The 23,506-nt window shown below is 42.2% G+C and overlaps 1 protein-coding gene across 1 annotated transcript in view; it reads right to left on the reverse strand.

Annotated features, from left to right (window-relative positions):
• Positions 1-23,506, reverse strand: part of LOC306925290 (uncharacterized protein) — a 65,101-nt gene that overhangs the window by 23,884 nt on the left and 17,711 nt on the right. Inside the window, exon 3 of the mRNA XM_079504031.1 lies at positions 1,589-1,808. Within this exon, the coding sequence (XP_079360157.1) occupies positions 1,589-1,808 (220 nt within the window). The remainder of the gene's footprint in view (positions 1-1,588; positions 1,809-23,506) is intronic.

Below are 23,506 nucleotides of genomic sequence, written 5' to 3' on the forward strand. Positions count from 1 at the left end.
GATGGCATTATAGGCTTGTTTGTTTGTTATACGCCATCACAAACATTTCCGCCCTGTGTAGCCTGGCATGTGTGAGATGTCAAAATGAATTGGAATAAAAAACAAATGATGTAGCCTATATGTATCAGGTCTGCCCGGTCTGGATCGCATCTTGGTGAACTCTTGCAGTGTGTGATGCCTAGTCGGCTCTCAATCGTTTAGTGTGAAAGCCACACAGTGTAGTGTGAAATACATAACGATCTGATGACTCGCCGACAACTTTAAAACTCCTACAGTCTGTAAGGGCCATTACTGTGAGCCACGAGGGCTCAAGTTGCTTTGTTCCAGGGGTCAAATCCAGACACTTTCTTTGCCCGGGGAGGTGCCTGAGGTGTCGCCCAATTTCAGCTCTTGTAATCAGAGCTGACAAGAGGTGACAAGAGTTGAAAAAAGGCCCGGAGACAATTTACTGTATTCCCTGGTGATGGATGAGACCATGCAATATGATCACAGGAAATGGACATAAAAGGTGTCGATTTGAATCTCTATGGAATTCTTCCTGAATGTTTTTGCAGCCTCACAAATGGTTCTTTTCAAACTTGAAAAGTATTTTTAATCTGCTCTGAGAAAGGCTGAGGCCGAAACACCAGAAGCGGTCTCAATAAAATGAGAATTTGTATCTGAGCAAGATAGTCTTACATCCTTTATTATGCTTTTTCCACTTCGGTGGTATTTGATATGTTATATTTATAGCTGAGCACCCGCCCGCACAGCCTAAACTAAGGCATGCAGAGGAAGCGCACCTGCTTTTCTTTCTTGCTTTTATGTTTATTTTTTTAAATATAACCAGAACCACCTCCTGAAGGGAAACATCAACATACTGATGATAAAACAATATATATACTATAAAATCAAATCAAATCAAAAATAGCAGCCAGCTGTTTTCGTTATTTTATTCTGACTGAGTTCTGGGTTAGTATAGTACCACCTCCTGAGCACCGCCCAGTTCTGAGAACCTTATCTGAGTCCGAGACAGGACTTGTAAAATACTTTACACGGCACAGCATGGTTCGCTTAGTTCTTGTGGTTGAAAAGAGCCGTGAATGTGCAAGCACACGTCTAAAAGGGATCAACTTCTTATTATGCCAAATCTCGCCCGTTTTCCCCCCTGTGTTTAAAATAATCTTTATTAGACATAACAGTATGTAGTATGAATATGGTTGTCAACCTAATGCTCTGAGATATTGTGAGTCAGTGTCCCATCATTTGCTTGTTCAATAAACTCTGCCCTCATCTGTCGAGTTGCTGTACTACAAATGCACTGTTGATTTCCAATGAGGTGCTGAAGCTACATGTACTGCATATCTATCCTGGGATTTATTCAAACCAGTTCTACCATCTTACAATTCTTAAGAGGTAAGCACTTTCTATACCGAATATATTCAAACCAGTTCTACCATCTTACAATTCTTAAGAGGTAAGCACTTTCTATACCGAATATATTCAAACCAGTTCTACCATCTTACAATTCTTGAGAGGTAAGCACTTTCTATACAGAATAAAGAGTGTGTTGTTCATAACTGTAAGTAACCCCTCTGGGGTTTCTTACCAAAGACTTCGTCTTGCGATTCAGGTTCCACTACTGCCATGGGTTCGACGTCTGCCATGGGTTCGACTGCTGTCACGGGTTCGACTGCTGTCACAGGTTCGACTGCTGTCACGGGTTCGACTGCTGCCACAGGTTCAACTGCTGCCACGGGTTCAACTGTTGCCACGGGTTCGACTGCTGCCACGGGTTCCTGGTTCAACTCGGGTTCTGGTGACGGAGCCTTTAAACACACAAAACAGATGGAACCAGGTTGAGGTGCCATGGCAACGAACTGAGCAAAGACAGAAACATGAGAAAAAGAGAGAGAGAGCGAGAGAGAGAGAGCGAGAGAGAGAGAGAGAGGAGGGAAAGTGGGGGTTCTAAAATCATCAGTCCATATAACTAAATGCAATAAACATCATTAGTGTTAGGCAGAAACATTGTCTCTCCAATATTTCAATATTTTCCCGGGTTGTATAAATATTGAACCAATGAAGTTTGAACACAATGTTTGCTAAGGACGTGTATGAACGTCCTTTCTAATCAAACCGCAGGAGGCCTTGGACGTGTCATGTCTTTATGGCTTTTTTTATTGATCAAAAAGGTTGGTTGGCGTTTCCTTCTGCACGTACTTGTGTTTCGCGCATTGCGCGCTGCCGTTCACTTCCATGTTTACGGCTCCATAAAAATGGCTCGTAACTCCTAATCTAGGGATCTTTTTTTAATGGGTTTTTTTTGTGGCTTTCACCTTTATTTTATTTTTTTATGGAGGGACAGACAGTAGGCTGACAGGAAATGGGGAGAGAGATGGGGGGAAGACATGCAGTAAAGGCCGTCGGGATCGGGAGTCGAACCCGCGGCACACTGCCAGACTGGATTACCAGCCAAGGTGCCTGGACCACCTGTCTTCATTTCTGACTTCAGCATGCATCTCGTTTGGAATATTAATGCTTATAGAGAGACCATAGACCATAGACCAGACCAACGTGAGGTAAGAACGGAAGATTATGCCTCGGAATGGAAGGGGGGGACCTTTCAGAGTTAGAGTTTCAGAGAGCAAAGTTAACCTAATATAAATAGAAATCATCTAAACATATATATTGCTGCTTAGTGATTAATGGAAGTAAACAAATAAATATATTATATATATATATATTTTTGTGAACGGAAATGACAAACAGATTACTCGTATTTCCGGCGGTATAGTTACAGTCTCTATATAGCATTCGGAGATTGTGGAATAGTTGTCTGGCTACGCGAGACTATATTGGAACACTGTGGTCCTGTTTTACATTTCTTGAAAAGTAGCTGTTTTGGACATACAAGGTTTCCACCCCTACAGCAACAATATGCTATATCAAAATTGTCTCATAGGAGGACCGGCGGGCAAACCTCTGATGTCACTACTGTACTCTTTAGCCCCGAACTTGCTGTACACGCAGGGGTGCCCAAAAGGTAGATCGCGATCTACCAGTAGATCACAAAGGCTGTGCAGGTAAATCACATGACATGCCACTAAATAATATTTAAATTAAATATATAAAAGACAATTATTGGCATCTGCCACTTGAATTAAAGGTGACTTGATTGATTGACATAAAAAAGCGACTGTCAGCTCAAATCCACAATGCAACATTTTGTTTTCAGTGTTGCTGTACACAAACATCGGTAGCATTATAAATTAAATACAAAAAAACCCTACCTATTCCATTTCTCCCCCTCTATTTCCCATTCCAAGTGCATTTGTCTTATATGTAATGCCAGCGCCGCTATTCCAATCCAATCCAATTTATTTATAAAGCACATTTTTATACAACAAGGTTGAAACAAAGTGCTGTACACAAAGAAATACTAAAATATATAAAAAAATAAAAAAAATAAAAACAAAAACAAAACAACAACAACAGTACATAAACAGGGCAACATAAGGACACAATGCAGTGGAAGCAGCAACTCTTAATCAGTATGTTCAAATGCCAAGGAGTACAAGTGAGTTTTCAGACGAGGATTGAGAAGCTCTGACATGAGGTGGAAGTTCATTCCATAGTGTGGGTGCTACAACAGAAAATGACCTATCCCCCCGGGATTTCAGCTTTGATTTAGGGATCTTGAGAAGTGACTGGTCAGTCGACCTCAGGGCCCTTGTCGATACTTTGGTGCAAACCCATTTACAGACTTAAAAGCAAACATTAAAATCTTAAACTGGATCCTGTAACGCACAGGAAGCCAGTGTAGGGAGGCAAGGATCGGGGAGATGTGGTCATACTTCCGTGCCCCTGTTAAGAGGCGAGCGGTCGCGTTTTGGACTAACTGTAGTCGTGACAGACAGGCTTGGGTAACACCAACATACAGTGCATTACAGTAGTCAAGTCGGGTTGAAATAAAAGCATGTATAAGACGTTCGAAATCATTAATGGTTACAGCAGACTTGACTTTCGCTAAAAGCCTCAACTGATAAGAACTGGATGTTACCACAGAATTGATCTGTTTGTCCAACTTAATTCTAAAGCACCCTCCGGTACATATTAAACTAGAAAAAGTGCCCTTCTGGGCACAGGTCTCCACCAGGAGGATAGGACTGTGTGAGATGTTTAGGAGTAATATAAACATGTTTGCCTTTGATGGCAATTGGATGATTTGAGGCATTTTGTTCCAAAAATGTGTTTTGCAAAAATAAACCTGTTGGTGGCGCTATAACAGGCCAATGTGAAAAGGGTGGGATATATTCCTCAGCCCAGTAAGAAAATGTGTGAAAGATTTCACGTAAATTGCATGCTGCGTTCATGATTTGAGGCTTTTGTTCAAAACGGGGCAATCTTGCAAACTGTGAAAGCCAATTATAGCCAATTATGATGGAATATGAAATATCGGACAGATCCGACTTGAGCACATGACCATAGAGATACTGTGTAACGATTTGTGAGATTTTTGGACAGAATCTGGAGGAGTAATATCAAAAAAATTGTTTTACAAAAGTCGGCCTCCTGGTGGCGCTATAAAAGGCAGATGCGGAAAATGCAGGTCAAAGGTTTGTCCTTGGCCTCTAGGGAGTGTGCATGCAACGTTTCACGCAGATCGGTGCAGTTTTAGGTAAAACATGTGAAAAGCTGCCTCATGGTGGCGCTATAACAGGCCGTTCTGGAAAATGCGGGGCAGAGGTTCATTGTTGGCATCCAGGGAGTGTGTGTGCAAAGTTTGGCATCGACCGGGTTAACGGTGCCGGAGATTAGCTGTACACAGACGGACGGAAGGAAGGACGGACGGACACACACACGGACGGACGGACACACGGACGGAGTGCAAAACATACTCTCTCCCCATGCCTTCGGCCTGGTGGAGACAACTATAAACTATTTTCAGGTGGAGGTGGGTAGATGTTGTTGAGCTGATCATTTTGTGTAAAGTGTACATCAAAGAAAGCAATAAGGTACACCCGCACACTGTGTATCTGCTCGGCACAAGAGATACACAGTGTGCGGGTGTACCTTATTGCTTTCTTTGATGTCCACTGGCCTACGCACCTGTGCATACGCCTGATTGCTAGGTGTGCGATAGTTTTCTCCTACAGTGTACAGTGTACAGAAAATTGGTTGCGAAAGGCTTGTTTCCAGGAAGTAGCCCTTATTGTCAAACAATAACTCAACTAAATACACAGGACCACAATGGAAACAAGCACCCTTGTAGAATCGTACCACTGTAAATAAAGTATATAAAAAGTTAAATAGAAATCTGTGGCACATCCGAGGTGTCTGGTGTGCTTTATCTCTGTGTTTGTTCTACATTTTTCCTTCCGTTTGTGGTTTCATGAAAACAAACGTAACCAGGCCACGTTAACCAAGGCCACGTTATTATAGGCGAACATTTGATGAAAATAGGCGAACCTTTTCCGAATAATAATGTAACCCATCTACAAGCCTGTGGATGACCTACTTTTGGCAAAGAGATGTGGGGCTATATCTTGCCCTAAACTAATTTGCCATTTTTTACTATTTAAAAAAAACCTTTTAAAATAGTTCAAATAGCCGATCTAAAAGCTCACAATGTCTCGATGTAGATCGGCTAGTTGAAATATTTTAAAATGTTTTTCAAAATAGTAAAAAATGGCAAATACGTTTAGGGATAAGGGAGGTGCAAGATGGAGCCCTCAGTGTAGATTCAGTAGGGGGGGTGGAAGGAAACAAGTAATACAGTAGACCCCTATGGGGCCCTGGTCAACAAACTATACAGGGTTAAATGATTACGTACAAGACCACCAGGGAAATAACACTAGGGCTCCTTCTGGTTTTAATTACCTCTTTGATGGACTACGCCAGGGGTGGGCAACTTTGATGATGGAGAGGGCCACTGGATTCCCACACTCACTCCAGAGGGACACATTGCATACTGTATAACCTCTCTGTATTTTAAACATTTTAATGCCGTTGAGTAAAGCAATAAGGTACACCTGCACACTGTGTATCTGCTCGGCACAAGAGTATTAGTCTTATTTAATGAAGCAACGTTTCGAAACGTTTCGGTTTCGGTCACTAGGGACCTTCCTCAGGCATTTTAATGCCCTAATTCGTCATTATAGCAGATCTACAAGCACAAAATGCGTCACCATGTGACACGTTTTGTATTTGTAGATCTGCTATTATTGCTATTATTTAATACTGTAGGAATCCTGAATTGAGGGCCGCATGTGGCCCCCGGGCCGCCAGTTGCCCATGTATCGAACTATAGGCCTACGCTACACAACGCAGGCCACTGGGATTTCTACTGGGCCGCAGTTTAGGAATTACCACATCGACACTCGTGATACATTTATCAGCCTCAACTTCAAGTACCCCTCTCCTTCAGGATGGATTTACATCACTGATGCTGCCTGCGTGCTGTAAAACTGACACATTAATCAAAACAAGGAAACGTGGTGAGAAATTTAGTGCTGGCACTTCCATCCATCATGCCTGGTAATGTCCAGAATATATGGTACCGTTCTGGTGAACTTTGAGGCTGTGTGCAGTATCTCTCTGACTACCAGGAAACTGTCGGAAACCCATCTCACGGAGACAGACCAGAGCATAACTCAGCCAATGACATTGGCTTCACAAGGTAGAGGTTGGATCACAATTCTAACTCCAGTTAAGACCAAAGGAAATGGTGTGCGTGTTTTCATAAATGATAGATGTTGTATTCTCGTATGAAGTAAAGTACACGCAGACAAGGAAGCTTCATACCATGTGTTCACAACTTTACTTCCTCTTTCTTATCACTTGACATCAATACAATACCATTCACCTTTCCCATTAGGGCCCCCTAGTAAACCTCAGTGCATTGCACTTCCAGACCATACACAGTACAGTATATCACAATAGATACTGGAACATTACGGTCAAGTACAGAATCTTCACAAAATACATAAGGCCCTACACAATCTGCCCTGCAAAATACATGAGATCAGTCTGTTCTTTGTATAGTTCTCACCCTCAAGAAGCACTGACAGCACTATAGACAATCTGATAGCACAGGCTGCTTCCAGATTGAACTTATAAACGTGCTTTAAGGACAGTTGCCAAGTTCCCAGCACCGGCAATGCCTTGAACTAATATGCTTTTTATATTCCCATAGCACCAACAGCAGAGGTGATATTGGGCGATTCAAATCTCTGCGAGCCGACTTACATTTTACCATTGTCCTAATAACATCCCCGGTCGAGGCAGGGAGCCCTGACCGAACATATTGATATATAGGACGATGGTAAAAGTTAGTCAGACTGCAGAGATTGAATTGCCCAATATCACCTCTGGGATATGGGAATATAAAAAGGGCACATTAGTTCAAGGCACGACCGGTGCTGGGAAGCTGAGACCATACAGTAATAGGATTTGCTTATGCTCCACCACGGTATACCATCAGAAAAAAGCACAGAAGATTAAAGTCAAATGTTGTGATGATCACCTGAGGGTTTCTGAGGGGCGCTAGCCCCTCCTATGTCCAGCTGTGAGGGTGTGTGTAAACACAAACATTGTCCTAACACAAACATTAAATGCCATTGATAATGAATGGCCAGCTTTGCGTCATTCTTCCAAAACAAACATTGAATGCCATTGACAATGAATGGCCATGTTTGAGTGTTTGTGTAAACACAAACATTGAAGACAAAAGTGAGGACGCAAATTTGTGATTGGCCAGAATGAGATGATGTATGATGATGATAAGAGCGCCCCTCAGGGCCTTTGGGTAGGCGCAGGCGACGTGCAACATGCCTGAAGAGGACTGGAAGTCTCCTTCTCCTTGGTAAGACGAGCAGTGCAGGTGGGGAGACAAATGAAGTATAGAATAATATCACTCGGCCAACACCGCAGGCAGGTGCATTCGATTTCCATTGGAAGTTAGAGTGTGAGTGTTCTCAATCTCAGCTATCGGTTCGACGTGTTATTATGAGTGACCCTCATTTTATTATACAACCATCAGTCATTTGGAGTACGGAGGAAAAAAGACACTGCGGAAAAGGTCACTGCGGGCAAGTATATTCAATTTCCTTTGGAAGTTGAAGTGAGTTTTATTTTGCGGGTTGGGAAAAAAAAAGGAAAAATTATATTCTATTCTATCTCTCTCTATAAGAGTTATTATTTATTGATGCTGAATGGAGATCATTCTGTATGAAAATTTTTCTAAGCTATAGTGACAGGGGAAAGGAGTGCTAGGACTGTGAAATGCAGGGCTCCAGAGCGAGAACATTTTTGGTTGCACATAATTGTGACTAAACTTGACTGAGGGACTGCCATTAGATTTTTTTGAATTTTCGTTTTTTCACGTCATATGAAAGCAGGGAATCATAGCTTCAAATTTACATATTGGTTGTTCAGTTTGGCCCACCAGTTGTGGAGATATGGCTTATAGAGTTATGTCTTGCAGAAAACAGCGAGTTGAGAAAACAGGCTTGAAAGGTTCACTTCTGTGGTCTCTAACATTACACCTAGCTACATGTTTAAGCATTTATTTCATATTTACATGTCGATTTCAGCTCTGACACTTATTTCAGACATGCTATAGGATGTGAAGAGCCTGCCTGTGCTATAAACTCATTTTGGGAAAAAATAAATAAAAAACGTTTTTCTCCTCTGGTGAAAAGCTGTAATTTGCGCGATGGCAGTCTCTCAGTCAAATCTCAGTCAACATAATGACCAAATGACAAGGCACTCAGATTTCTGGTCATATTATGACCAGAAATCTGAGTGCCTTGTCATTTGGTCATTATGTCATAATGCGTTTCCAGTTTAAGCTATCGGAAACGTAACTGTAACCGGAAATAGGTACCGGTAGGTCGAGGTCACCTTCGGTAAACCTGGGGCTATAGAAATGCAAAAGCCTATTGGGCATAAATCAAATGGTATTGTGTTCCTAATGTCTTACACCTCTTAGTACTTACTTAATAACTCATATTTAATTACTGAAATTTGGCGAGATTCAGTCCATCTAAAACAAAATTATTGAGGTCATTATAGTTTAATTCTATGGATCACGTGGAATCTTTTTGATGATGAATATTTTATCGATGTTCATCATAATTTCCCCTGATGTTGAGCGGACAGAAACACAATGATCCTATACTGAGATAAGACATAATATTCCTGTAACACATCTCTTATTGCAGGAGTCAGCAGCCCCAAAGAACACATTCCCACAGGGATTGGAAAGTATTATTTTTTGCTGAGTATACGACATACAGTAGCGGTTATTTAAGAGTTACTGCACTTTTGGAGCTGGCTTGCAATTGTAAAGGTTAGTCCAACTTTAACTTCATGGGCACATTGTACAGTATCTTCAAACATTATTGTTTTCAGATACACTGGCTGCCTACCAGTTCCTCCAAGTGCCCTCTCGCCCTTTAATGATTGCGGGCTGTCAGGCCCTCAAGGTCATCACTACGGAGTGTTATTGCATGGAGCCAGGGTGGGGTTGCCGACTGCCATAAGCAGTTCATCTCTCTGCTAACTATTCCACAATCTCCGAATGCAATATAGAGATCTGGAACTACACCTCCCGAAATCAGAGTAAGGAAGCTGCCCTTTCCGTTCACAAAGATATTTTAAAATTTATTTTTTTAAATTCTGCTAAGCAACACGCTATACTGTATATGCTTAGATGAATTCTATTTATATAATATTATATTATATATTATATTTGCGTGACTGTAAAGACAAAACGGAAGTGGAGAGGAGGCTCCAAAGAGCTACAACAGAGTGAAAGGCAGGTGACAGATATAATAAGCATGATGGGTTGACATGTGAGGGAGCCTGTATAATAACATAGAGGCATTTGTAGTGGATAATCGTGTGCATTTAAGAGAGCTGATTGCTCCGGTGGATGACTATAATGGACCTTATGTGACACATGAATGTGAGAAGAAATATATATATCCTGTCCTGGTATGAGTATTGAAAGAAAATGAAAACATAACATACTGGGTGATAACAAGGGAATATATTGGTTAAAGGCAAGTTTTGGTCAAAGATTATATAAGATGGATGCAAAATAAATTTCTCAAACTCAACTGCAATAAATCATCATCATCATCATCATCATCATCATCATCATCATCATCATCATCATCATCATCATCATCATCCCCAACAGGGTGCATACATTGGTGGAACGTACTAACAGTCCGACATGCAACAGTCCGTCATGTGTGGCCGGTTAAGACTCACCCGTGGCTCCCGACATGCGTTGCCAGTTAATACACATGCGTTGCCGCCTTGCCGGTTAAAAGTCACCTGTGGCTCCCGACATGCGTTGCCGGTTAAGTCAAACCCGTGGCTCCCGACATGTGTTGCCGGTTAAGTCAAACCCGTGGCTCCCGACATGCGTTGCCGGTTAAGTCAAACCCGTGGCTCCCGACATGTGTTGCCGGTTAAGTCAAACCCGTGGCTCCCGACATGCGTTGCCGGTTAAGTCTCACCCGTGGCTCCCGACATGCGTGGCCGGTTAAGTCTCACCCGTGGCTCCCGACATGCATGGCCGGTTAAGTCTCACCCGTGGCTCCCGACATGTGTGGCCGGTTAAGTCTCACCCGTGGCTCCCAACATGCATGGCCGGTTAAGTCTCACCCGTGGCTCCCGACATGCGTGGCCGGTTAAGTCTCACCCGTGGCTCCCAACATGCGTGGCCGGTTAAGTCTCACCCATGGCTCCCAACATGCGTGGCCGGTTAAGTGTCACCCGTGGCTCCCGACATGTGTGGCCGGTTAAGTCTCACCCGTGGCTCCCAACATGCGTGGCCGGTTAAGACCGATGCGTGGCCGGTTAAGACACATGCGTGGCCATTTCCGCGTGCAGTTAGGGTTAGGCTAGGTGGTTTGGGGTAGGGTGCCGGACTATTGCGTCGAACTCGTAGTATGTCGGACAAGATATGCACCCGGCCCCAACACCTTCACCCGCTCTACCCAAGACTTTTCACTCAACATTGATGACTATACATTGTCACACCCTCCACCCGTGTCCACAGCCTGGGAATCATTCTTGACCCCACCCTTTCATTCCTGCCCCATGTAAACCAGGTCACTAAAACGGCCTTCTTCCACTTCAAGAACAATGCGGCCATCTCTGTCATTCGCTACAACTGAAACACTCATCCATGCTTTCATCACATCCCGGCTCGACTATTGCAACAGTATCCTCCATGGCACCACCTCCAAAGTCCTCAATAAACTTCAGTATGTCAAGAACTCTGCTGCCCGCCTGCTCACCAGTACCCTTCCAAGTCAGGAAGCCACAGCAGGCTCCCCTTTGTCCAAAAGCTCTCAATGGATGCAGAGCTAAACCCTCTCCAAGATTTTTGGCCCCACTACTGATTACTGATTAATATTAAATACTACCGATTCTGGTTTAGTGTTGGCCTTAAAATTGTCTCTTTGACAAACACTCCTTTTGATACCTAAATGGAACCCCTGGCCGCCTCACTGTTCCTGGTACCTCACTTCCTGGAACTATTGTTAACATGCTTTTTCCCCAAAGCTCTCCCTATGAGCAAACCTTGTCAACAGAAAATTGTTTATTTTGTACATTTATTATAAGCGGTGTCTGCTGACAGACTTGCTGACTCAATGGAAGCATTGTTTTGACTTCGTTCAAAACAAATGGACTGCTTAGAAACCTTTATTCACCAAAAGGTCACATATTTAACAACATAACAATATCTGATATACAGTATATACAGTATATATATAATACAGTTTTTACTGCATTACTACTCTCCCCACACCAGCCCTGGAGCTCCCCCACTCTATATTTGCGAACGGAGTGGATGCCCCTGGCAAACATCAGATCACAGAAACACTCAGATCTCATGGGGACAAATTGCTGTGAATGTCGTATGCTTGGTCGGGAATGAGACGGGGGGTAAATGACATCCACAGATATAGGCCTACATATTTATCAAATAAAGCTTGTTTCAGCTCCAATTCTGCAACCCTTCACTGAGATGGTGACAGATCTGGTGTGTAACTATGGGTTAACATGGGCATCCTCAGGTGGTACTGGAAAAGGTCAGAACTTCAGCCTCTAATGATACCCTGCTTTTCTTTATCATGCGCTGTTCCTGTTTGTCTGTCACCATGACAACCAGCCATTTTACCAGAGCGCTCAATTCACTTTGATAATAGTCCACTTGCCAGAATGTGAACCCAGGCATGTTGAGTAAACCAAAGTTTTATGTTAGAAATGTTGAGTATGGGTCCCCAGCATGTAGAAACTGCCAGATGCTAACTTGCACATGTTCAGCAATTTTCATAATTGGCAAAATATGTGACCATGTCATTAACAACCTATAAGGAAAACAAATTTCATCATGCGTTAAGTAGCATGTGACATGTCAAAAACTTTTTTTCATAATAAAAACGGCCACTCCAAATGTGCTGACATCATCACATTTGTGATGAGGCTATGGCCGTTTTTATCCCAATAAGTGTTTTTTGTGCAAAACTAATGCTTGGAATGGATTCAGCACCATAAAAACCCCCTAGTTTGACATGTCACATGCTACATAAAGCATGATGACATTTTGAATGTTTTACCTTAGGTTGTTTTAATGGTATGGTCACATATTATGCCAATTATGAAAATTGCATAATTATGCAAGTTAGCATCCGGCAGTTTCTAAATGCTGGGGACCCATACTCAACATTTCTAACATAAAACCTTGGTGTACTCAACATGTCCGGGTTCACAATGGGGCTATGTGGGCTTAACCTGACTCCGCCAGATGGAGTCAGGTTAATGTGGGCTGGCAAGTAGTCTATAAAGGAAAGAAGGAGAATAAAACATGGCTCCTGAAATCCGGTTAAAACTCACCCATGGCTTCCCTGTGAGAAAAAGGGTTAGGGTGTCGGACTACTGCCTGTCAGACTCTTAGTACATCGGAACAAACACATGTACCCTTTGTGGAGCTCTTTTTTTAAAACAACAGCAAAGCTAAATTTGGGGTTAAATGAAGCCAAGAGAGCTTTCAGTATTGGCTCATTAATACACTTTGCTTTCTCTTGCTTTGTGTTTATGGGAGACTTTGGGAGTGTGACTTGGAGGCAGGAGAAACAATTCAGCTCTGGGTTTCACGGTCTGCCTCCCTGAAGGTTTGGTCTGCACTCTGCACTGGGCCCATGAGCCACTAGGCAGCAACAGGCACAGGGCTGTATACCACAAAATGATGACACACACACACACACACACACACGGATGGATAATAATTTCCATGCCTCCTCCTCCTTATCCCTTCTCTGGTATCCTTTGATCTACTTGCATGGCCCTGTTTGTCCCCTTCAATTTATCACCAAACTGCATATGCTGCTGTGGCTTAAAATCCTGTGTCGTTAAGGCAACACTATGGCTATGGCTAGGCTATTGAGCCTTTGCCTCTGGATGAAGGGTCATTGCTTTTGACGCTCAGTCACAAAGAGGTATAGTATGTTTTATTCAAGATAATGGTCGGTCACCTTTAGCCAAATACCATCTCAAGGGTTTAAATGTAGAAGTTCATTCTCCTAATCGGTTTGATGTGTTCTGAATGACACTCTCAGAATGTTGCAACCATCAGCCATAGCCGCCTTCCCTCGGCCTCTCTTTCTATCAATCTCTAATGGTACTTTGCTGAATGTTGCTCTGTCTGAATTTTTTCTAAGCTCTTTGTAGTGACAGGGGAGAGGAGTGCTATGATTTGAACACCTTTTCTGAGCATCAGTGACAGCAAGTGCAACCTTTTGAGCAAGACATGAATGGTACTTGACACGGTAGGATGATGATTGATACTGCCAATGGGTGCATCGGGCCCACTTAGTGCTTCCTAACACAAAACATTTTACTTTAACAACCTTTCAGATCGCCTTGAAAAGGATGTGAATTGCGAATTACTTATAGGTTTTTGATGCAATTGTTTTCAAGGCAGTCCACCACCGCCATGCCACCACCAAGAATGTGCAGGTCTTGATAAAAACATTACTACATTACTAAAAGAAGCCATGTGGAGCCATTCCTATGCCATCAGTTCTAGCCAAAAAAGAAAGATTAGGCATTGCTTGAAGGTCAGGAGTTTGTTTTCCAGACAGCAGAGATATGCTCTGTTGATGGACGGTACTGTAACAACAATCAGTTATTGGTATTTTGGTACACTTCAGTAGTTCATGGGTAACATTTTCAGTCCAGTTTGAGGTCCCATGTCTCAACTCAACAATTTAAGTGGCAGCGGTGGCCGAACGGATTGTGGAGCGGTCTTGATACCGGAAGGTCGCCAGTTCGAATCAGCGGTCCGACACGTTAAAATTACCACCGCTGAAGTGCCCTTGAACAAGGCATTGAACCACTACGATGAAATGTGTTCTATGAGCAGGGCCTGGCTGGAAACAAGTTCTTGAGCTTAGCCCAGATACCCTGGGTAAATATAGTAATTTCATTTCACTCCTAATATTGTCCAACAGGTTATCACTGCGACACGTGTACGTTGGCAATTATTTATGAAGGTGGTGAATGAATATACAATAAAATACAGTCAATGCAAAAGGATTCCAATCCAGATCAGGATTTTGTAACATCACTTTCACTGCATTACACCAACCTAGATTTATATGTGGCATAATTGTGATCTATAGATATCACCATAACAAATGCTATGTTGTGAATCATTAGATAAATCAGTGATTTGGGCGATTGCCAACCAAGGAAGTTGTTACTGTAGTTAATTTTGTTATACAATGTGAGTATGCCTGGTAGAGACTAGAGACATGTGTTAACCTCCTCTCCTTTCCTTCTAAAGCTAAACACAATACTGGAACAGCCCTCATCAAAGTGCTATAATATTGCTATGTTTGTGTTGCTCGTATTTAGTAGCCTATAGTTTGGTTCTTTAGATATGACAGACCTGGCCTATCTGGCCTGTTTTTAACTGGTTTTCCTCCCATCTACTGCAAAAGCCCAGATTTTCTCTGTACATTGATAGGACTAATGGCTCTGGTGGATGATGACTACTGGACTAAGGCTCCCTCATCTGGAGACTTCAAAATGTTGTCGTTCAGTGGAGAAGCCTAGAGAAGTCTGATATACTGTGTTCTGTGTAGCTCTAGATTAGGACCAACTGCTCAAGCCTGTCCAGACTACATAAACGTGACATATCGTTGCTGTTGTGCAGAATCCTCTTATCTCCATATTTTAACTGTTTTTTTTGTTGGTTTTTCCCCCCTCATAATTAACATGCTACTTGATCATGCTACAGTGTCACATGTTGAGCCTGTACATCTGCTATACTTTTATTTTTGAGTGGTGTAAACCACTCCTACAACTGGCTTTTGTGTGCATAAAAAAATGACCATGGTTGCTATGTTCAAAATAATTTCTGACGTAATTAAATCACACCCGGGTGAACTGGATGACCGTAGCAACCGTGGTCATTTTCTCTGCACAGAAAAAGCCAGTTGTGAAATCACATCCGGGTGTGATTTCATTACGTCAGATCAGAGCTGATCAGGCTACATAATACCTTACCTTATTTCATTACGTCAGACATTACGTCAGACCACAGCTGATCATGCTATATAAAACCTTACACCACTCAGTTCACACAGGTGTGATTTTTTATTTTGAAGCCTGAAAAGGGAGGTTTCCACCCAACAGAGACGACTATACAAGTTAACACTTTGACTTCTATTCACGAGTTGCCTGAGTTAATTAATTGTAGAACACTTTCCCTGCGATTGGCGAGTTGCCCGAGTTATGTTTTTTTTTCATTGTTTAATCCACGTTTTTAAATCAGTTTTAAGTCATACGGGCAATCCACCGGACAGAATGGGATATGAGACGCGTTTCGATGACGTAATCGGAAAAAAGGTCTGTCGCGCCGGCGTGCAAAGGGTTCTGGGAAACTGAGTCCCATTGTTTACAATGGCGAGTCTGCCGGAGGAACAAGCCGTGCGCTGCCCGGGCTGTTGTTGTGATCGCCGCTATGGAATGCTTTTCTACACTACAACAAGCGATTACACCGCTTTAAAGTGGATTTTCATGACAAGCAACTCAGCGGTCGGTGCACTGGCTGTTCAAAGGTAACTTTAAACATAGGCAGTCTAGCCTGAAAGACGGCCGTACATTACAGGCATTCAACCTGTTGAGGATCACTTTTGCGAGACTTACGTGGTATATTCACTCATTAAGTCATTATACAGTATAATCATTGTTGATAAACTTTACATTATTATCCAGATTCACACAGCTGAATGCCGGTTCACGGATAGTCAGCTCAGAATATCTATTCATACTGTATTATGTATTGGCGATAGATGTATAGATATGTGGAGATACATGCATATAGTTTGTACATTTATATGTATTGATTGCATATGATATATATATATATATATATATATAAAATTGCATTTAGACTATGTGTGCAATAATGCAACTGAAGGTTCAGTGGCATTACAGAGCTCCATTCAGCAAAGTGCCTCTTAGAGATTGATATAATAATATTAACTCTTTGAGCGTTTCAAGGATTTCTATATAGTAGGTAGACTTCTCTATGGCCAGAATGGCGTTTTTGAATGATTTATTGAAAATTCTCTGTTGTGAATGTGTGACAACGAAAGACCTTCAGAGAAAGCTTGACTTGTCTGCTTCCAGGAAAAAAATGAACTGAGTTGATAAAATGTTTAGTTCTTGTGTTGGAAGCCATTTAAAAGAGCCTGCATTTACACTGTTTCTGTTTCTAGGACAACCAAAAAAAGTTATGCCCGGTTGAAGTTTTATTTTCTAAATAACTTTTTTTCTGCTGGGCATACATAGCCATGCAATATCTCATTTTAAAGGGTGAGTTGTCTAGTTCAATTAAAATAAAATAAAAAGTTTCTCACATGTACCACTGTAGATATTTTGCCATCTATAAATAGCATGGTCAGTCATGATCAATCTGACCTATCCAGCTAAAAGTCCCCATAGCTCTGAAATTGGAACATCATATAAACTCAATTCTTTTTTGGGGTAAAATTAGACATTCTAACGCACATTTTGATATATACCATGTTTACATAGTCTTACCAGTACCTTGTCTATTCATGCATGTATCTCAAAAACCTGTTATGAAGAAACACAGTTTTGATAAAAAACACATCCAAGGACATTGTTTTGATATGACTTGGTGCCCATGATATGTATCAAAATATAGACTTGAATGTATACTGTATTATAAAAAAGAAATTGAGTTATTACCATCTACCGTTACAGAGTAAATCACAGTTGAAACTTGCTTAGTCATATACAATAAACCTCACAATAGTGAACAAAATAGTCATGACAGGTCTAACTCATTGTAAAAGCGTCTTTTATTTTTTACGACTACTAACATAATAAAATGATAAATATTACAGAAAATAAATAGGCCTACATACAAAACAGTTACTCCTCCCCTAGCTCTGATCCATAGCTCTAAATGCGCATTTAGAGCTATGGATCAGAGCTACTCCTCCCAAATGTCCCCAAACCCAGTCCTTGACGGTGTGTGTGTGTGAGTTAACCTGACTCCGCCATATGGGGCAGCAGAGTGTACACTGTGTTCCCCCCTCCTGCTCCCATCTGGGAACTCTCAGGCAGACTTGATGCCCGGCCACAAAACGGCCTGGCCAATCAGCAGCAGCTTCTAGCAACTTCTAGCAGCAGCTTCTAGCTTCTACTAGCTGCTGCTGATTGGCCAGGCCGTTTTGTGAGCAACTTCGCTTCTAGCTGCTGCTGATTGGCCAGGCCGTTTTGTGGCCGGGCATCAAGTCTGCCTGAGAGTTCCCAGATGGGAGCAGGAGGGGGGAACCCAGTGTACTCTCTGCTGCCCCATCTGGCGGAGTCAGGTTATGTGTGAGTAGGCTAAATAAAAAAAACACCCAAAAACTGCCCCCCCTGAAATGAATGAATGAATGAATCCGGTTCAGTGTCGGAGAACGCCATCGCAGTCTTGACTCTTCATCCTCCTCCTCCTCCTCCTCCTCATCTGATGCCAGTTCTAAATATATAAAAAGAAATAAACATTTTAGCTGTAGTCAGTGCACGCTACTATTACATGGCGTTTTACCCGGCTGCGGGCGATCAATGATTTTATTGTGCAGTGTCTTTGTGGGCCGAGTCGTGGCATGACAAATACAAATAGATGCTTGTATAAGTAGTATCACGATAAAATAATATGGCAACGTTAGAATGAAACACCAATGAGTGATCGGTGGTAATGTAGCTAGCTGCCCAGGGTATATCCAGCACCATTGCGTCGCAATCATCCAGCAACATTGGTACTGGCTATTGCCCGGGCTTGTGGCCCGGCCAATAGCCAGTACCATTTGTGCAGTGTTTGTTAGCAACTACTACTAGCCAACAGCCAGTGGAATGTGGTGACGTGATGGTGCTGGATATACGCTGGGCAGCTACATTACACGCGATCACTCATTGGTGGTGTCATTCTAACGTCGCCATATTATTTTATCGTGATACTAATTATACAAACATCTATTTGTATGCCACGATGCCACGATTCGGCCCACAAAGACACAGTACAATACATTCATTTGATCAGATGTTTTTGTTAGCTACGTCGATCACCTATAGTACCGACCCTTGTTATATATTCTCCGACTATGCATGTCACGATGACTAAACCAGTTAGATCTATCCATATATGGTTCTACCACATCTATCTGATATCAGCACTAGGTCGGCTCGGGCCAAATATAGGGATCGTCTTACTAGACATGTCATATTAGGGCATTTTCGAATACAATAAAATTACCTTTTAGCGAAGGCATCAGCCTTGGTGGTAACTCCGGTGGGGAGAAGAAAAAACATTGCACACGTGTAATCCGCGAGGGTGGATGTTGCAGCCCGGCCAACGGTCTGGGACTGGAGAATGCCACTGGACACGGATGGATCATTTTGGATTGTTTTTTTTGCGGCGACTGCAAACCTGGCTGAAAAACTCTTCCTCCAGTGCCCACCTCGGAGGAGTCAACCAACCCCCCTGTTCACTGGGGGCTGGGCGTCAGTTTCCAATAGGAAAGCATACACGTGTGTCACGTGACACGGGAATTCTGGGAAATGTAGTTGATATTTATGCTCAATACTATATACAGAGGTGCGGACCGAATTAATATATTGGTATTAATAAAAAAAGAGAACTACGGAAAATCACGTACAGGGCAGAAAAGACTAATGCAAAACTCCACGTGTTTTCCAGTAGTAATCTGTCTAAGGGTTAAATGTCTTTGTTTTTGTTGCTAAACTTAACCTGAATTAAAACGACATACTGCAATTTCTTTGTACGTATCCCAAGCCATATTGATATCGAGGTATTCAACAACGTTATTGAATATCGCATGCTTTCATAATATCGTGAAGCCTTACTATCCTATGTTTCACACTCAGTGCTGTTGCTGCCACAGGGATTGATAAAGGTTTATCTTATATTACAATAAAATGTAAATTAGCCTTGGACCCAAGTAATCTCTAAATGTAGCCTGAAATTGTTTGTTTTGAAACAAGAAATGTTTTGCTCTGATGTCTGTACTGCCAGAGGCTTTACAAAGCAATTTAAAGCGGTTCAAAGAGCTATGCCTCCTGTGAATAGACAGGGGATAGAAGAGGAAAACATCAATTGAAGCTCGTTTGTGAAGCTTGTTGTTATGTACACCCTTGTGTCTGCTCTTAACAGAGGTTGTGATGCTGCAGCTCATTGTGTGACAGGAGGTGTTCCCATCGCCGTACTGGAGGGGCACAGGAAAAAGGATCATGGCCTAAATGTCAGCCTCTAAACATACCCTGCTTTAACCCTAGCATGCATGTACACAAGACTTATTTGACTGTCTGTCTCCATGACAACCAGCTGTTGCCAGAACATTACATTTACTTTGGTTAACATGACAACCATTAAGCCATGGAAGAAAAAAACAAACATGCCAGTTAAGGTCCTTGCAGAGTTTTTCGGAAAAACGGCCGAAAAACCCTGCTAAAAATCCGAAAAACGCAGTAGTGTTCTGGAAACTTGGCGTTAAATAGTAAAATTGCATAAATGGTAAATGGTGTTATAATATGGTGTTATATTAATTAACAAATAGATTGAAATAAATAAATAAATAAAATGAAGAAGCAAGAGATTATTAATCTTTTCATGTTCCTGAATGATCACATGAAAGATGATCAGTTGACGAGATCTAACACATTGGACATGCTGTTACATTGCACAAAAAAGCCAACCGCTTTCTCCTCCTGTGTTTTTGCTTCTTCCTCAAGTTAGACTCATTGAAAACATACATTTCTGCTGCTGGTTACTGATATTTTCCTTCTTCTCTTTCTTTCTTCGTTGCTATTTAATTGTCTGATGTTGTATCCTACTGGTTGTATCCTATTGGCTCACCTGAGGAGCCCCCGACCGGGAGGACGACGTAGAGCCTTTGTCCTAGTCCTCCCACCCAGCACTCCCCCCCCTAGCCCATAGGAATATGTGCAGTGATAAATACATACCCACCACTGCTGTTTATCAGCCTAATCGTGGCTTGAAATCTTAAGTCGCTATGGCAACACTATGGCAACCAGGTGGATTAGCATGTCGATTCTCAAGAAAGGCATTGTGAAGTGAAGTGAAGGCGGAATTAATCACAGTGACGGCTTGCAGAGCAGTAATGAGGTGGCAGATTACTCTAGGAAGGGTTTTGAAGCAGGGGGCATTAGACCACTGATTATCAACCTATGGGCAGGTGTGCCATGGGGTTATTGTAAGTGTGCCCCCAAATAACTGGCAAAACTCTTTTAGATTGTAATAATAGAACAGCAAATATTTGGTCAAATGTAAACAATGTCAACAGACAGATAGATAGATAGATAGATAGATAGATAGATAGATAGATAGATAGATAGATAGATAGATAGATAGATAGATAGATAGATAGATAGATAGATATGGCTCCATATGTTGATCTGACCTCATCAAACCCTGTACACTCAAGACACTGCCCCCGCTGCCACCCTTAGATCTCCATATATGGAGCTGACCTGTTCTGACATTCCATATGTTGATCTGACCTCATCAAACCCTGTACACTCAAGGCACGCTCCATGTATGGCCAGTACAGAATTCATTCCATATGTTGATCTGCCAAGCGCCAGCGCTCGCCCAGTAGTCTGCCGCATCCCAGGCGGATGCGTGCACGCGACCTCGCCATTTAGGGCGAGGTCGCTTCTCGCCCTCAGGGCGTCTTACTGGTTACAGCTGGATATGGGTGAATACCGTTAATATTTAACATGGCAGCCATGTTAAGTGGTCAGATGGGTGGGCGGCAAACACTTTCAAGTGGGCCTGTTTCATAAAACGTTGGTTAGTTGTTGTGCCAGTGAGGTAACTTAGAAATCCTAGAGGGGCTTATAATGGTATTCCCTCATTTTATCTGCTTTAATTTCAAAGTCTATGACAAAGGGGCAAAGGGGACAGTTGATTATATAATGTAATTAAGCATTAGTGCCCCTGTTTAAACCCCCAATCCTCTCACATCCAGCAGGCAGGAACAATGTGGCCCGACATCTTCACTCAGAGAGCAATACTATCATAATATAATAGAGTCCAGGGAAAGGAAACTAGGAAATGATGTGGTTCTGGACAGCTGCCTATCCGAACGACTGGATGCCAGGCACCGCACCCCACCGAGTCCTCGCCAATGTGCGCACCATGGTCCACTGCCGTGGCGGTTTATGAGATTAGCTCCAGCAGACACATACTGTCTAGTCGAACATTGTCAGTCAATACTATAATTTGGATTGAGTCTGCAGAAGGGAGAAGGGATGTGTGTGGAGCGTAAATACACTTCTGGCACTCAAGATGTTTGCAGGCAGGCGGAGCAGCTCCACTGTTTCTCCACCTTTTGTTTCTCCTTAAAACCGCCCATACCGTTTTATATTTCACAGTTTCCCCGTGAAGATCAATAACTCATCTAATAGCAGTATCACAAGGACCCCATCCATCAGGTGGTACAATGGCTCTCTCTCACTCAAACTTTAATCCAGTTTGCTGAAATATTGAGAATACCGTCCGACTCAACAACAAATGATCTGGCCGGTGACCAGTGACATTTCCAATATTATCTTGGTAGTGAATTATATAGCTGTGGAAAATACATTTTGGTCCTCATGGTGGGTTTATGAGCTATCGATGTGTCGATAGATACTCTACCTCACGTGACACACACGTGAAAAATGTTCGTCGACTACCTTTTTCCACTGACGAAAACTAAATGGAAACTAAATCAAAACGAAGCTATGATGACTAAAACTAAGACTAAATATACTGACAATTTCGTCAACAAATAAAAACTAGACTAAGATGTTAGGATGGGACTAGTGGACAAGATATCCAGTAAAAGTCATTTTACAATAAGGTTGCATGCTGAAAAGAGACGATCTACAAGCTCACAACGCGTCGCGCTGCGATGCGTTGTGGGCTTGTAGATCGGCTATTTTCAGCAAGTGAAAAAAACACGACGATGGCATCAAGGCCCGCCAAAATACATTTTGTTCGACTAAATCAACTGTAGATTTAGTCGACTAAAATCTTATGATATTTAGTCGACTAAAACTAGACTGACACTAAATATGTCCCAAACCTAAATATGTCCCAAACCGCCCCCTAAGGTCACTGCTGGCCTGCTCGCTTTGCCTAAAAAAATGGCAACTAAAAAATACGGGGAAGCAGCTTTTTGCTTCTACGGGCCGACGGCGTGGAACAAACTCCCACTGTACCTTCGACAGGCAGCCTCTGTAGACATTTTTAAAGCACAGCTCAAGACCCACTTCTACACCCTTGCTTTTAATTGATTTGTTTTTTTTAATTTATTTTGTTATTCATGTCCTCACTGTATTGCATTACTGCTCTTGTTTTTTAATGTTTATGCCTTGCTTTTATTTTTTTTATTTTTTTTCATTGCTCTGTAAAGCACTTTGAGCTGCATTTCATGTCATGAAAGGTGCTATACAAATAACGTTTTATTATTATTATTATTTTATTATTATTATTAAAACATTCCAGGTGACTAAAATGTGACTAAAACTAAATGAAAACTATTCAAGAGACTATGACTAAAACTAAAATCAAAATTTGTTGCCAAAAACAACATTGCTCTCCTGCCTCGTAGAGACACTCGCTGCATGTCACCGGTGTCTTTTCTCGTTTGGAAATAGCCTGATTCACTGCCTTCCGTGAATTTGTTTTGTCATTTCGAAGTGACAACAAAACAAATTCACGGAACGCAGCGAATCAGGCTGGAAACCAGGCTAGTTTGGAAATACTTTGCATGTGCACACATGTTCATGCATGTATGTTATACTGTACTGTACCATTGCAGTTAATAAACAGGTCTGGAGCTCTCTGGTGGAGCTGTTGCCCCCGCGACCTGACTACGGATGAGCGGTT

The sequence above is a fragment of the Electrona antarctica genome (genome assembly GCF_951216825.1).
Source record: "Electrona antarctica genome assembly, chromosome: 6".
In the NCBI taxonomy this organism is placed as follows: domain Eukaryota; kingdom Metazoa; phylum Chordata; class Actinopteri; order Myctophiformes; family Myctophidae; genus Electrona; species Electrona antarctica.